The 15,273-nt window shown below is 43.3% G+C and overlaps 1 protein-coding gene across 1 annotated transcript; it reads left to right on the forward strand.

The window, feature by feature from the left end:
* Positions 1 to 1,244: 1,244 nt before the first annotated feature.
* Positions 1,245 to 15,056, forward strand: rbm24a (RNA binding motif protein 24a). Its single transcript, XM_024440924.2, has 4 exons — positions 1,245 to 1,704; positions 2,676 to 2,799; positions 3,290 to 3,344; positions 12,190 to 15,056. The coding sequence occupies exons 1-4, from the start codon at positions 1,537 to 1,539 to the stop codon at positions 12,542 to 12,544; spliced, it is 702 nt and encodes a 233-aa protein (XP_024296692.1). The 5' UTR covers positions 1,245 to 1,536; the 3' UTR covers positions 12,545 to 15,056.
* The last annotated feature ends 217 nt before the right edge of the window (positions 15,057 to 15,273 follow it).

Here is a 15,273-nt window from a genome sequence, read left to right on the forward strand (position 1 = left end):
CAGGTAGTGGAGGAGGTGACAAGTCCGAGAACAAAATGACAGCTGGCCAGTCACATCACATTTGTCAACTTATCATATTACAGTACAAGCAACCGGACACATACCGGTATTAGGGCCTATGTAGGCCGCGTGTCTCCATGGCTGACTTAGTCCATGAAGGTGGAACCATATAAATGATTTAGACAGAATTCCGTATCAGATGTCTCCGTATAAATTACAGGAAAATACAACTATCCGTCTTAGACCAGTTGTTGTGGAAAGCAGGAGAGGCTCATAATTGTATATATTCAGTCATGAAAAACTGATTGAAATACAGAGGTCTGCTCCATGATTTCCGACCGAGATAAAAAATCACCAGTTTACGTCTTATTATCCTTGTCATTATCATTAGGCCTATAGCAATGGCTTCGGCCGCGTCTTTACGCTCGCACAGATCTTCCATGAAAGTCACATATAAAGGTTATCATAAACAGCCTAAGATCCATCAACACTCGGTTGTGTTCACTCCTAAACGCGTTTTACCATAGTTCAGTCATCAGTATCCTCATATGAGACATCAGGAGACCAGAAAACTGTAAATTGCTGTCCCGACCCATTGTCCTATATGCCTACATAGGCTAATGGTCCTGGTATAGCAGTGTCCCGTGTTTGATAGTCCCAAACAAAACTAAACACGACGGTAATGCATTATTCTATAAAGAAACTCAATCTAATTGGCATTTTGGGGCCCAGAGATTACACCTGTCTGCATTGGTCACGCTGCACTGCTGCTGCCACTTAAACACATGCGTCCCTGGGCTGGCCACTGATCCTCTCCGGGCATAATGGGCCGGTTCTGGCCGACCACCTGCTGGAAGGTATCCCTTGGGACAGGGAGAGAACCAATATGTTCATTTTTAAGTCATACCTTTCTGGAGTATAATTGGGTATTGTCTGTGAGACTGTGGGTTAATGCCAAAAATGTACCCAACCATCCTCCCTCTGAGCTATACAGTTGGTGTAAGACCAGGTCATTTTAGGGTTATGAAGAAAAAAATGATGACCATAACCGTCATGTTGGTTAAATATGTGGTAATATAGCCTATTCTTCCTCATCACATTGCAGGAATGGATCTGTTTCATTCTGCACGCTTCCCAGCTGTTTGCTGGAGCGTGTAGCGGAGCATGTGGGCGGGCAGCAATGCACGCGTTGTACCGCCCTTGTGCTTGGAACAGGGTGGAGTTATGGGCAGCGCTTTTAGGAATGGGTCCGAAACATATTTAGTTAGTCAAGACAGTTACGGAGAAGAGTTGAAAACACCTGATGATCTCTTGGACAATCCGCTCCATATCTCATTTAAGTGTTGAAAGATAATCTACCTCGAATCTTGATTTTTGTTGAGTTTTGTGTTATTTCTCTGAAGCCTCTCCAGTTGTAAATCTCATATTGTTCATTTTTATAGAAATACTTATAAATAACGTAACTAGGTGATAAGGAAACATTGCACTATATTTTGGATTGTTTCTATTCTATTTTGCACTAAAATATTGGTGAAGATGCACACCACGCAGAAGGACACGACCTACACAAAGATTTTTGTCGGGGGTCTTCCGTATCACACCACGGATTCCAGTCTCAGGAAATATTTTGAAGTGTTCGGAGAAATTGAAGAAGCTGTCGTGATTACCGATCGACAGACCGGCAAATCCAGGGGGTATGGATTTGTAAGTATCAATATAGTATTTATTTGTCATAACTTTACGACACTTGCACTGTCTGTCAAATGCCTGCAATCTTTCAAATGGCAGCAAATCACATGTCATCGTTAAAGTGGGTGTTGGTTAGGCTAGTGAATTTCATAATATTTAATAGACATTGAAAAGTGTAAGTGTTTTATTGTTCATAAGTAGGCCTGTGTTTTCAGTTTGGAGCGTTCTATCATTGAAGATAACCGATAGGCTACATTACAACTTGTTGCGCCCTGGTATGTTCAGAATATGACTCTTGAGAAGATGATGTGCATGACGTCATCATTATGTCAACGATAAGAGCATTGATGAGAGAACGATAGGCTATACTATACAACTGTTTTAGGACCATGGTCCCCCGCTCTTTGATGCCATTTAGTTTGAAACACATTGATGTGAAAAATGATCCTGTAGTATCTGAGTTGAAAAGTTTTCCTTGGGTTTCTGGGTCAACTTATTTGAGAAAGACCTACCGCAGCCCCAAAAGCTCTTACATAGAGTAATTACTCTCAAATAGCATTCTTATAGTCATCAGCTCAGAAGCAGTTACGATCTTAATAAAGTAAGCTTGTCCTCAGCCAAGTACAGTGAAAAACTATGTACTGACATCAAGAGGTTAAATTATTTAGAGTAAATAAATATCTGTGGATACAGAAGTCTTCTATCCAGTATCTCTTCTGGAAAACAAAGAAATAACTCAGCAGGGCCTAAGATCTCAACTTACTATAAAGAATGACGGTTACCTATATTTTATAAATATTGAGTGACAGTTGGGCCGAAATGTAATGTCCATATTTTCTCAAATGTTTGCCCCTTTGCTAATGAATATGATCATTGGTGAATACTGATACTTTTGATCATACTTTAACCATCCTCCTCACACTTCTTCTTCACCACCTTAACCTGCTTCTTCCCTATGCACTCTCCCTCTCTGTGTGTCCATACAGGTGACGATGGCTGACCGCTCGGCTGCAGACAGGGCCTGTAAAGATCCGAACCCCATCATCGACGGTAGGAAAGCCAACGTCAACCTGGCGTACCTGGGGGCCAAGCCACGGGTGATGCAGCCAGGTAAAAAATACCCCCCCGCCCACACACACACACACAGTCCTTTTTCAGCCACCTGTCCAGTATCTTAATGTTCTGAGGACATTGAGGGTGTGTCCTAAAGAACATGCATCATGTCTCATCTTATAGCTTTGCATTTCTTTTTCATATTGTCCACATGTTTTCCACACAAATCATGTCTGGTTCAGAATACCATCACGATGAGCTAAATGTTTATTTTAATCCGTCTGTCGCATAAATATGGACAATTAATGTGTTCATTCAATACTTGATTCAGGATGTTATTAAAATAACTTGTCTAGAATGTTCTGAATTTTGCTGCGTCCCAAATGTCACCCTTTTTTCTCTATATAGTGCACTTCTATTTGTCCTGATCAAAAGTAGTGCACTAAAATGTAGCGTACTAAATGGGCAATAGGGTGCCATTTGGGACACACTCAATGCCATGAATAAGATCATCAATTCATTTAGACCATTCCACATCTCCATCCAGGTTTCACCTTTGGTGTTCCACAAATTCATCCTGCCTTTATCCAAAGGCCTTATGGGTAAGTACTGCAGCATCTTTGTGTTGAGGGGATGGTTGGGTGTTGATGAGAATACATTACAAATGACCTCATCATCATTGAGCTACTGTATATGAAACCTCACTGGTGTAACTACACAACATCTAAAGACCCAATGTTCCTCATTTGGCTAAAGTCTAGCGTTGTTAGACATGTTCATACAATGACATGTATGTTTATATAATCTGTTTATTTAATTGTTTTGTGCTTACTCTGATTTTTCTCCATACTTGCATGATAATTATGTTGAAACAAAACATTTCACAAATCCTCTTTCTTTTTATCACTGACTACAGTTGACCAAAATGTACATTTAAGGTTTGTGTGAGTGAAAGAGAAAGTGTGTGTTCACAGTATGAGTGTGTGTGTGTGCGTGTGTGTGCGTGTGTGTTATTTGTTGAATACAACTGATGGAAAGTTACAGCCTCAATGACTCAATGTTATCTATCTCTCTGGTCCGACAGGCTCGATATGGGTTAAGATAACTGGTGATTTCAGGATTAGTGCTGTGAGCATGTCACAGATCAGACCAGGGGAATTACCTGTAATCTCAAACACACACAAACAAGCTCAAAGGGTGATTATAGATGCATGTATGTTGATTTTAAATTTTGGTTTTGAGTTTAAATTTGTTATTTTGAATAGCAATTAGAGCTTTGTGTGCTGTTTTACTGTTATGAAGTGGTGTTGATAGCTAAACCGTGTGTTTTCTATTTAATGAAAAAAACATATGAATTGAAGATTTTTGGGGGTGTTCTTTTCCATTTTTCTGGAAGAATGTGGACTTCAGTAGGGAGAGTAAAGTTTTTAAAGTTTTTTTTACATTTCTTTATTTGATTTGATGCTTTCGTGCTGTAGCTTGTGGTTGACCTTTTCTTTGGTAACAGGATGTTCTTTATATGTTTTTGGATGTCTTGTTGGAGTGAGTGACGATTTGCGGTGTGGTTTTTAAAAAATTACTTCCCACCACTCACCCCTACTCCAAACTGACCCCACCAAAACCCATCAACTCATTGCTTGCATGTGTCTTTTTTAATAATTCTTGCATTATCACCTAAACTCTCAAACTCACCCTCTCTGTCTCTGTCTTTCTCTCTCATTCTCGTATTCACTCTGTTTCTCTCTCTCTCTCTCTCTCTCTCGCTCTGTCTTTCTCATTCTCATATTCTCTCTCTCATTCTCGTATTCTCTCTCTCTTTTCTCTCTTTCTCTCTCTCTCTCTCTCATTCTCACATTCACTCTCTCTCTCTCTCTCATTCTCATATTCACTCTCTCTCTCTCGCTCTCTGTCTTTCTCATTCTCATATTCACTCTCGCTCTCTCTCGCACTCTCTCTCTATCCCTCTCTCTCACTCTCTCATTATTTCTCTCTCCCTCCATCTATCTATCCCTATATGGTATACTTCAGGCCCTTACGACTCTCAGGAGAGCTGCTGTGTCTCATTCAGAGATAATGATGTCTGTTCACAGGAAAGTAATCTTTGGAAAAATGACTACCAAGGCACATGGGATGAGTACATACACAGTGCCTTCGGAAAGTATTCAGACCCCTTGACTTTTTCCACATTTTGTTAGGTTACAGCCTTATTATAAAATTGATTACATTTCCTCATCAATCTACACACAATACCCCATAATGACAAAGCAAAAACAGTTTTTTACAAATGTTTTCCAAATGTATATTGCAATATATACTGCAATATAGACAATTTATGTATATACATACAAAATAATAATAATATCACATTTACATATGTATTCAGACCCTTTACTCAGTACTTTGTTGAAGTACCTTTGGCAGAGATTCCAGCCTCGAGTCTTCTTGGGTAACATGTTACAAGCTTGGCACACCTGTATTTTGGGAGTTTCTCCCATTCTTCTCTGCAGATCCTCTCAAGCTCTGTCAGGTTGGATGGGGAGCGTTGCTGCACAGCTATTTTCAGGTCTCTCCAGAGATGTTTCGATGGGGTGATGGGGTTCAAGTCTCGGCTCTGGCTGGGCCACTCAAGGACATTCAGAGACTTGTCCTGAAGCCACTCCTGCGTTGTCTTGGCTGTGTGCTTGGGGTCATTGTCCTGTTGGAAGGTGAACCTTCGCCCCAGTCTGAGGTCCTGAGCGCTCTCGAGCAGGTTTTCATCAAGGATCTCTGTACTTTGCTCTGTTAATCTTTGCCTCGATCCTGACTAGTCTCCAAGTCCCTACCACTGAAAACATCCCCACAGCATGATGCTGCCACCATGCTTCACTGTAGGGAATGTGGCAGGTTTCCTCCAGATGTGATGCTTGTCATTCAGGCCAAAGAGTTCAAACTTGGTTCATCAGACCAGAGAATCTTGTTTCTCATGGTCTGAGAGTCTTTAGGTGCTTTTTGGCAAACTCCAAGTGGGCCGTCATTTGCATTTTACCGAGGAGTGACTTGCGTCTGGCCACTCTACCATGAAGGCCTGATTGGTGGAATGCTGCAGAGATGGTTGTCTTTCTGGAAGGTTCTCCCATCTCCACAGAGGAACTCTAGAGCTCTGTCAAAGTGACCATCAGGTTCTTGGTCACCTCCCTGACCAAGGCCCTTCTCCCCCAATTGTTCAGTTTTCAATTTAAGAATGATGGAGGCCACTGTGTTTTTGGGGACTTTCAAAGTTGCAGACATTTTTTGGTACCCTTCCCCAGATCTGTGCCTCGACACAATCCTGTCTCAGAGCTATATGGACAATTCCTTCGACCTCATGGCTTGGTTTTTGCTCTGACATGCACTGTCAACTGTGGAACCTTATATAGACAGGTGTGTGCCTTTCCAAATCATGTCCAATCAATTTAATTTTCCACAAGTGGACTCCAATCAAGTTGTAGAAACATCTCAAGGATGATCAATGGAAACAGGATGCACCTGAGCTCAATTTTGAGTCTCATAGCAAAGGGTCTGAATAGTTATGTAAATAAGGTGTTTCTGTTTTTATTCTTAATACGTTTGCAAACATTTCTAAAAACCTGTTTTTGCTTTGTCGTTATGGGGTATTGTGTGTAGATTGCTGAGAAAAAAACATATTTAACCCATTTTAGAATAAGGCTGTAACGTAACAAAATGTGGAAAAAGTCACGGGGTCTGAAGTCGTTCCGAAGGCTCTGTATCTCCACACTGAAGGATATATTTTTACTAGTTTAGTTGATGCAAAACACCTTACTATCGTGTGTTTGTGTAAGTATGTGTGTGTCCTGTTGTGTGTAGTAGTCCAGTGCAGTGGTAGAGCAGTGCCCCACAGTCTCTACTGTGACACAAACAAATGTCTGGATGCCACAGCCTCTGAAAAAGCTTTCGTCACATGGGCTGCAGCGTTAAGGAAAACAAGCTTCTCCATTGTGCCACACAAAGGCTGGAGTGCTGACGCCGCAGTCATATGAAGTGTGCGCTAGGGAGCAGGGGGCTAGGGCTCTCTCTGTCATGTCAAAATCACCCGCTCTTTAAAAACAGCCCAACAGATGCTGGCTAGAGGCCCCAGGGAGGTTTAAAGGGCCACAGGCATACATAGATACAGCTGTGGTAGGTCAACCACTTCTATACATCATAGCCCAAGGCCAGAGACATAGGGTATGTCCCAATGCTACCATTTTCCCTATATAGAGCACTACTTTTGACCAGTGCCCTAATGAAACATAGTGCACTATGAAGAGAATAGGGTGCCATATGGGACACAGCCATAGAAACAGCTGTGGGCGGGCAGCAACCAGCTCTTTGGCTATCACCACACTATAGCATGTAACAGCACCAACCCGGACCATAGTTGTTATTATAGCACCATGCCACCCCTCTACACTTCTCACATTTAGTTAAGGCCTGGCTCCTCAGATAGCAGAACGGTTTTAATGGTGCAGAGAACAACAGGTGTGTACCCCCTCCCCCCCATCGATGATGTCACCCACATGGCATGTGATGGGAACAGACCTTTATTTAGCCTGAACTTTACCAACCACTGGTCGGCAGGACTGCAACGGTCCAAACACAGGAAGATAATATATTTACACAGAGCATTGAGAAACATAGTAACCTTAGTATTTTTTTTTTTACCTCACTTGTATCCATAGGGAAAAGAGGTCATTTTAATGGGAGTCAGAGGGTAGACAATGCTTCCCATGATCAACAGTGATACATAAATTATTTGGTGTGTGTGTGTGTGTGTGTGTGTGTGTGTGTGTGTGTGTGTGTGTGTGTGTGTGTGTGTGTGTGTGTGTGTGTGTGTGTGTGTGTGTGTGTGTGTGTGTGTGTGTGTGTGTGTGTGTGTGTGTGTGTGTGTGTGTGTGTGTGTGTGTGTGTGTGTTTGAGTGTTAGGTGACACATCATTTGCCAACATAGAAGAGGTTTATGCTGTTGGAGATGGAGAAACAGGTTGTGGTCGTCTAATGTTGAATGGGAGAGATAAATAGTAGGAACGATGGAGGGAGAGAGAGAGGATGGGATAGATAGAAAGAAAGAGAAAGTGAATAAAGGTAGGGTGGGATTTAATCCCAGATTACTTCTAGGGATGGGAACATTCCACAGTAAGATGTATGTAGGATGATAGGCAAGCAGAAAATAGCTGGGGCCCAGCCTCCAGTCTCTCCTGTCAATCATAAATGAGGCCAGGCAACAAAGAGCATGTCTGAGACCAGATCCACATTAAAGGAAAGGCTTCCCGCAGTTACATGACTACTTATGGAAACATACTTGTTTGTACCTTGCCTATACTGGACTATGATATATTTCTAAAAAACCAACAGGGATGATTCTCTCTTGGGCAGAATGATCACTTCTACCAGTCCAATTTAGGCTTACGAGCATGGGCCATTTTAGCGTATGTGCCCAAATTGGACCATATTCCCTATATATTACACTACTGTTGGGCCCCGGTCAAAAGTAGTGCACTTTAATGGGAATATTGTGCCATTTGGGATGCAAGCTTTATATCCAACACCAGCATGTTTCACCACCATTGAAACATACAAGTTGAATGCTGTTGAATGCTCATTCTCTACAATTGCGAATGTGCTACAGAACACCTGAGTGTGTGTTGTAGCTCTGCATAACATGTAGGGTGTCCACCCTTTCTGCACAGAGTGCGTGAAAACCCGCTTTGGTGATGAAATTTCACCCATTCTGTTATAAAATACATTTTACCCAGACAAATATGATTATTCATGCTCTGAATCGTTCAGTCTTTATCTAACATTTCATAGGATTTAACATGTTGTGGCATGTCTGCAAAGTTGTTTCCGTGGGTCGCAAAAAGCAGAATTAGCATAACACGAGCTAAATTAAATTTTAAAGTCTCTGAAAATAAAAAGCTTGCGGTAATCTCAGTGCTCCGTTAACATTTCACAGAGATACGCTTGTTTTTGTGAGAAATCATCGAAAAATAACAGCAATTTCGCATTAATATGAGAAGTTTATACTAAAAGATTAAAATACTACGTAATGTCTCAAAATCAATATATTGTTGAATGCCCTGACGATTTGAAAATCAATCAAATTCAATCAAATTTGATTTATGAAGCCCTTTTTACATCATCCGATGTCATAAAGTTCTAATCCAGAAACCCAGCCTAAAACCCAAAACAGCAAGCAATGCAGGTGTAGAAGCACGGTGGCTAGGAAAAACTCCCTAGAAAGGCAGGAACCTAGGAAGAAACCTAGAGAGGAACCAGGCTATGAGGGGTGGCCAGTCCTCTTCTGGCTGTGCCGGTTGGAGATTATAAGAGTACATGGCCAAGATGTTCAAACGTTCATAGATGACCAGCAGGGTCAGATAATAATAATCACAGTGGTTGTAGACGGTGCAACATTTCAGCACCTCAGGAGTAAATGTCAGTTGGCTTTTCATAGCCGCTCATTTAGTTAGACAGCAGGTGCGGTAGAGAGAGAGTCAAAAACAGCAGGTACAGGACAAGGTAGAACGTCCGGTGAACAGGTCAGGGTTCCATAGCCGCAGGCAGAACAGTCGAAACTGGAGCAGCAGCACGACCAGGTGAACTGGGGACAGCATGGAGTCATCAGGCCAGGTAGTCCAGAGGCATGGTCCTTGGGCTCAGGTCCTCCGAGAGAAGAGAGAGAGAATTAGAGGGATCATTCTTAAATTCACACAGGACACTGGATAAGACATGAGAAATACTCCATATAAAACAGACTGACCCTAGCCCCCCGGACACATAAACTATTGCAGCATAAATACTGGAGGCTGAGACAGGAGGGGTTGAGTTCAACGGGAAAGTGAGCCTGTCAGGTAAGCCTTCATTCTTGCACAGCATCCAGCCTAGCTGAGGCGAAAGCATCTTCCTTATTTGTTACCACTTAGTATCTCTGGCCTCCATTGATTTACCCACTCCTTATCCTACAAGGGTAAAACCTCTAACGTGTGAACGGATTGTGATAGAGACATGAGGTTTGCACCATTGGTTTTCTTAGAGGATTATCTACACAATACGTAACACATTGGTCAAAATATGCCGTTTTGATTTGATAGCCTATAACATGTTTCATATGTGGTGTGAAGGAGCTTCTTCTTGTGTAAGTTTTCTCCATACTGTAAAATATAATAGTGTCGAAAATAGCATTATGAAATACCTGTTTGACCCCACGGGAGAACATGACTGGGTAGCACTCTATTCCCTATATAGTGCACTACTTTTAACACAAACCCTATGGGAATGCATCCCATGTCTTAATATAGCTGTTAATGGGGAGGCACAACAATATCTACTTAACTACGGAGGCCAAGGGTGTTAGTTGAGGAATTGACCAAAGTGTCTGAATGTGTTTAAATTCTTCTCTCTGCGGTTTAGAATGGGTAGGGCAGTCTGGGTGTTTGTGTTGTTTTGTGGTGGATACCGCATTTGATATTTTGTTGTGTCACCATCCTTTGCGTGCCTGTTTGTGTGTGAGAGTTTTTCTTTGTAATCGCCCTTGTGTCTCGTGTTGTGTGAGTTTGTTGTCTGTGTACATCCACTGTGTGTGTGTTTGTTGTGTTGTTGTGTGTCGTCCAGCCTGTGTGTGTGTGTGTGTGTGTGTGTGTGTGTGTGTGCGTGCACGTGTGTGTGTGTGTGACTCCAGCCTGTGTTGTGACTGTAACACTGTGCTGAAACAGAAGCGTGCTAGCAGGCCAGGCCGAGGCATCTGCCAAGGATGTGATGTCATAGGAGCGCCTCTAACCTCTGACCCCGTTTAGTTTATTTCCTTTTTGTTTCTTTCAGTGAGTGGTTGTGGTTGTGGTGTGTTGGTGATCCATGTGGACTGTGTTGACATTTCTTTTTTTTGACGCCTGTGTTTGTAGACTTGCTGTTGTTTTTCCCTGCTTCCTCTTTGGGGCTAGTGTTTTAAGATGTGATTGGTTGGGTAATGGAGTCCTGACAATAGGGTTGCCACGATAGATCTTGTCTTTCATTTCTCTTTTCTCCTCCTTCGATCCAGATTTCAAACTGAATGACAGTAAAAAAAAAGCTTCATCTCGCCATCTTGTTTCTTATTGGCTTAATTGATGTCAGTATATTTTAGGTCCAATCAAATGTTAGGTTGTTTCTCAAAATATTTTCATGAGCTGTTGATGACATCATCACATCATGCACAGCATTCCAGACTGTCAAAAATCCACACCAGACCAGAACTCATCTAAATCCAACATTCACAATTGATTAAATGGTGATAAGCCAATAATAAAGTGATTATGTCACTCATGATGTCATAACACTGATTGTTACTCATTCCTTTGAATCATGAATCATGAACTTGACTCCAGTTTAGTTTTGTCTAGTATTTTGAGGAATTTGATTCTTTATTTCCCCATCCAGGTCAACAACTTGAGTATCCTCCACCAAAACAATAATATAACTTTCCCATCATCATGCTAGCTGATAGCGCGAGAGAGAGCCTAGGGATCCGAGCCTCACGGTCAGGATATGTCATGAAAGGCAGAATGTGCTCATTGTTCCTGATTGCTTATTTAATCAAAAGGTCCCCCTGAGTGCAGCTAGCCTAGCACCCCGCCCGGGGCTCTTTGTCTCAGCACAGAAGTGGAAACAGCCAGCAGTGTACTTTTTGAAAGCTGTCCAGCTGTCAAAATGACAGTGACATTTTCACAATGCCCCCCTCATCTCATAGACCTCCCTTCCTCTTTACCCTCCCTCCCTCCCTCCCTCCCTCCCTCCCTCCCTCCCTCCCTCCCTCCCTCCCTCCCTCCCTCCCTCCCTCCCTCCCCCTCCCTCCCTCCCTCCCTCCCTCCCTCCCATTTACCCTATCCTCCCCTCCCCCTCCCTCCCCCTTTACCCTATCCTCCCCTCCCGCCCTCCCTTACTCTATCCCCTCCTAAATAGGAATGGCACCAGGCTCAAATCGACATGACAAATCATGTTCTCTTCTCTCTCCATCGACCAAACTCAATCCTGTAAAGTCAGCTAAGCTTAGTGTACATGGATTGTCTCTCCAAGATGGCGTCAATGCTACCAAACACTTCCTTTGCCTAAATCTCTTACAACATGTGATAGGCAGGCAAGGTCATTGAAAACCCAAAATGTCTTTATATCCCTTATCAGAGAACACAACCCCTCTGAGCTTTGAAGACCTCACCATTTTTCAACAGAGATATCTCTATTTTGGCAACCCTATATCTCTATTAGCTACTAGCAGGTGTCTCCGTGGTGTTATTGACTGGTGTTTTGATGTATTGGGGGGCTCTTGGTCGCAGTGTGGTTGGGTTGGCTGTGGTTGGTTCTGCTGTCAGGCTGGGGGGTTGTTGCTGTCTGTCGGTGGCTGTGTAAGGCCAGGTCTGGGATCTCTACCTCTAACTCCCTGTCTGTCTCTGTCCTGCAGGATCCCTGCTCACTATGTGTACCCTCAGGCCTTCATGCAGCCAAGCACCATGGTCATCCCTCACGGCATGCAGCCCAGTGCTGCCTCTGCCTCCACCGCCTCCTCTCCATACATCGACTACACCGGAGCAGCCTACGCACAGTACTCCGCCGCCGCGGCTAGCGCTGCTGCCGCCGCAGCCTACGAGCAGTATCCCTACGCCGCCTCCCCTGCGGCGGCCGGGTACCTAACCGCAGCCGGTTATGGCTATGTTCAGCAGCCCCTGGCTACGGCCGCACCGGGTTCAGCCGTCGCTGCAGCCGCAGCCTTCGGTCAGTACCAGCCTCAGCAGCTGCAAGCAGACCGCATGCAATAGCAGCCACTGCAGCCATTGGACACAACGGGATGGGAGGCCCGCGGCCGGCCTCGGCTGATTGGCTGTGAAGAGGAGAGGACGATGAAGAGGAAGAGAGAGGGGCCGTGTCGGTAAGAGGGTGATGATGATGGTGAGGTGGGAACTCCATACAGTAGCTTTCCAACTTGCTGTGTTTAAACCAAAAACTTTATAAATTCACAAAACTAAGTAAGGAAGGTGGATTTATCCTTATGATTATTATTGTTGTTATTAATATAATTATTACTATCATTATAATTGTAGTAGAGTATTTATTTCTAGAGGAGAAATGCAACAACTAATCACAGTGGTTGTAGCTTGGTGTAAAACATGACTTTATGTTCCATTGCTGTCATTAACATAGGAGAGAGAGAGCGTTCTCTTTATGGGACACTTAGACGTGTCCTGAAGTGCCCTTGCAACCTATATTTACTATCACATTTCAAGGGCTCTTGTCCTTCTGTCTTTTCAAGTGCATTGAAGTAAATTGTCTGATAATCAGGGAAATGTATCAGTTTCCAGTGTGTAGGTAAAGACAACCTCTGCATGTCAGGGAGTAGTTGAAATAACTGTGGAGAAAAGGAGAAGATTTGTAGCTCGTGTCACACGTTAAGAACTACCTTTTTAACTTCCTGATGCTGAATGTCCCTTTTTTGACTCTGTATCTTGAACTCTTGACCTATGCAAAGCAAACAATTTACCAGGAGACAAAAAAACTGCAGGAATAACCGGAAATGCCGTCAACTCTTCAAAGGGCATCACAAACAATATGAAGGCAACTCGCAGAGAGAGAAAGAAAAGCATGTTTTCAGACAATGAGAAGCACCAAATCAGTTAGTCTCAAACACATGGCTGCATGCAAACACACGCACACACACACACACGCATACACAGTTGCGTACATAGTGGTAAAGGTCAATGGGCCCAGTCGTGCTCTCTGCCTCTGTGCAATGGGATCTAGTCAGACAGAAAGGGAGAGGGAGAGAGAGAGGGAGCAGCTGGGGAGGGGGCTGGCACAGTTCACCCAGCGCCACACAGATGGATCACTCTGGAAATAACGCATCACTTGTCCTCATTTGTTGAGCTGTCACATTTTAATCCCGGGGCCCATTTGGGAACTGTCTCTCCTCTGTCCTGCCTGCCTGGCCCTGTCAGCACTTCCACCTCTGTCCTCTATCCTCTGTCCTCTGTCCTAGAGCCGACCGGCTGGGCTGGTGTCAGGTACACAAACACTTCCCTCCTATGCTAACCCTCACCAACCCCCTGGCCCTGTACCCACTCCTCACAGCCTCACCAACCCCCTGACCCTGTACCCACTCCTCACAGCCTCACCAATCCCCTGGCCCTGTACCCACTCCTCACAGCCTCACCAATCCCCTGGCCCTGTACCCACTCCTCACAGCCTCACCAATCCCCTGGCCCTGTACCCACTCCTCACAGCCTCACCAATCCCCTGGCCCTGTACCCACTCCTCACAGCCTCACCAATCCCCTGGCCCTGTACCCACTCCTCACAGCGTCACCAATCCCCTGGCCCTGTACCCTGGCCCTGTACCTACTCCTCACAGCCTCACCAACCCCCTGGCCCTGTACCCACTCCTCACAGCCTCACCAATCCCCTGGCCCTGTACCCACTCCTCACAGCCTCACCAATCCCCTGGCCCTGTACCCACTCCTCACAGCCTCACCAATCCCCTGGCCCTGTACCCTGGGGTGGTGATGGGGGATGTAGAGAAGGGGGGGGTGCCTTGCATTTGTATTGCTATTTAAGAGAGTAAGAAAGGTGATCTACTATTTAAGATATTTATTTTGAGATTGGACTATGTTCTATGCGCTCTAAGGACAGAGAATTAGTGGTGGTACTGTATTCATTTTATTATGTATTCATCTCAAGGTATATAAGTTATTGAGTAGATTTAGTTGTATTATAATTATTATTAACATACTCAACCAAAAATGTTAATGTAGGATTTATATAAGATACAATTCTGTATGTGCACTGTACAATTATACTTTTTGCCTTTTGAAATCTTAGAATAAATATTGGTTAGTTGAATGCCTTTTCTATGAAACTTTATTTAAATGCAGGCCTATTTGCGTGCAGACTGTTACTCTGTCTCTTTTGTGTTTAGAACGGTTGGAAAAGACAAACAAAATCCTGACAAAAATGAGCTAATTGCTGCTTTATACATTAGAATGTATAGTTATTGTCATGGTTCGGATAGTTGTGCTTCTATTGCTTTTAATATACATCAGATGGGCTATTTTACACTGTTGGGAATTTTTATACTTGAACTATTTCTTACAAGGGAAAATATGAAAAATAAATGACCAAAAAAAACATTTTAAGGAAGCTTTTTATTGTCACTGGATTAAGGCATGTACAGTGTTATTTACTATATTTAAATGCAAAGGTCCTGTTGGTAGTAAAATGGTATTTCAGAATTTCAACACTATTTACTCTAAATTGAAATAAAAGGTTCTATATTTAAAAAGAATACTGTTGTTTTTTTAAAGATGGATGTTGAATTGATGTTAAGTTGATGTTGAATTGATGTTGTCTTCAGGTTGGGTGTCTTTTTGTGGGCCTTAGTATGGAGGCCTGAGACCATTGATAGTCTGCAGAGCAAATTAGGTATGAAGCTGCCAAAGGATGGTTATTAGGTATGAAGCTATAGGATGTCTATTAAACACCTATAAACAGACTTGCTG

Source organism: Oncorhynchus tshawytscha, linkage group LG13 (genome assembly GCF_018296145.1).
Source record: "Oncorhynchus tshawytscha isolate Ot180627B linkage group LG13, Otsh_v2.0, whole genome shotgun sequence".
Taxonomy (NCBI): domain Eukaryota; kingdom Metazoa; phylum Chordata; class Actinopteri; order Salmoniformes; family Salmonidae; genus Oncorhynchus; species Oncorhynchus tshawytscha.

What these genes read in the sequence shown, in the direction of transcription:
- rbm24a (XM_024440924.2), top strand. Translation starts at nt 1,537, where the DNA reads ATGCACACCACGCAGAAGGACACGACCTACACAAAGATTTTTGTCGGG. An exon ending in AATCCAGGGGGTATGGATTT is followed by an intron (nt 1,705 to 2,675) that starts GTAAGTATCAAT and finishes GTGTCCATACAG; the next exon opens with GTGACGATGGCTGACCGCTC. An exon ending in TTTATCCAAAGGCCTTATGG is followed by an intron (nt 3,345 to 12,189) that starts GTAAGTACTGCA and finishes TCTGTCCTGCAG; the next exon opens with GATCCCTGCTCACTATGTGT.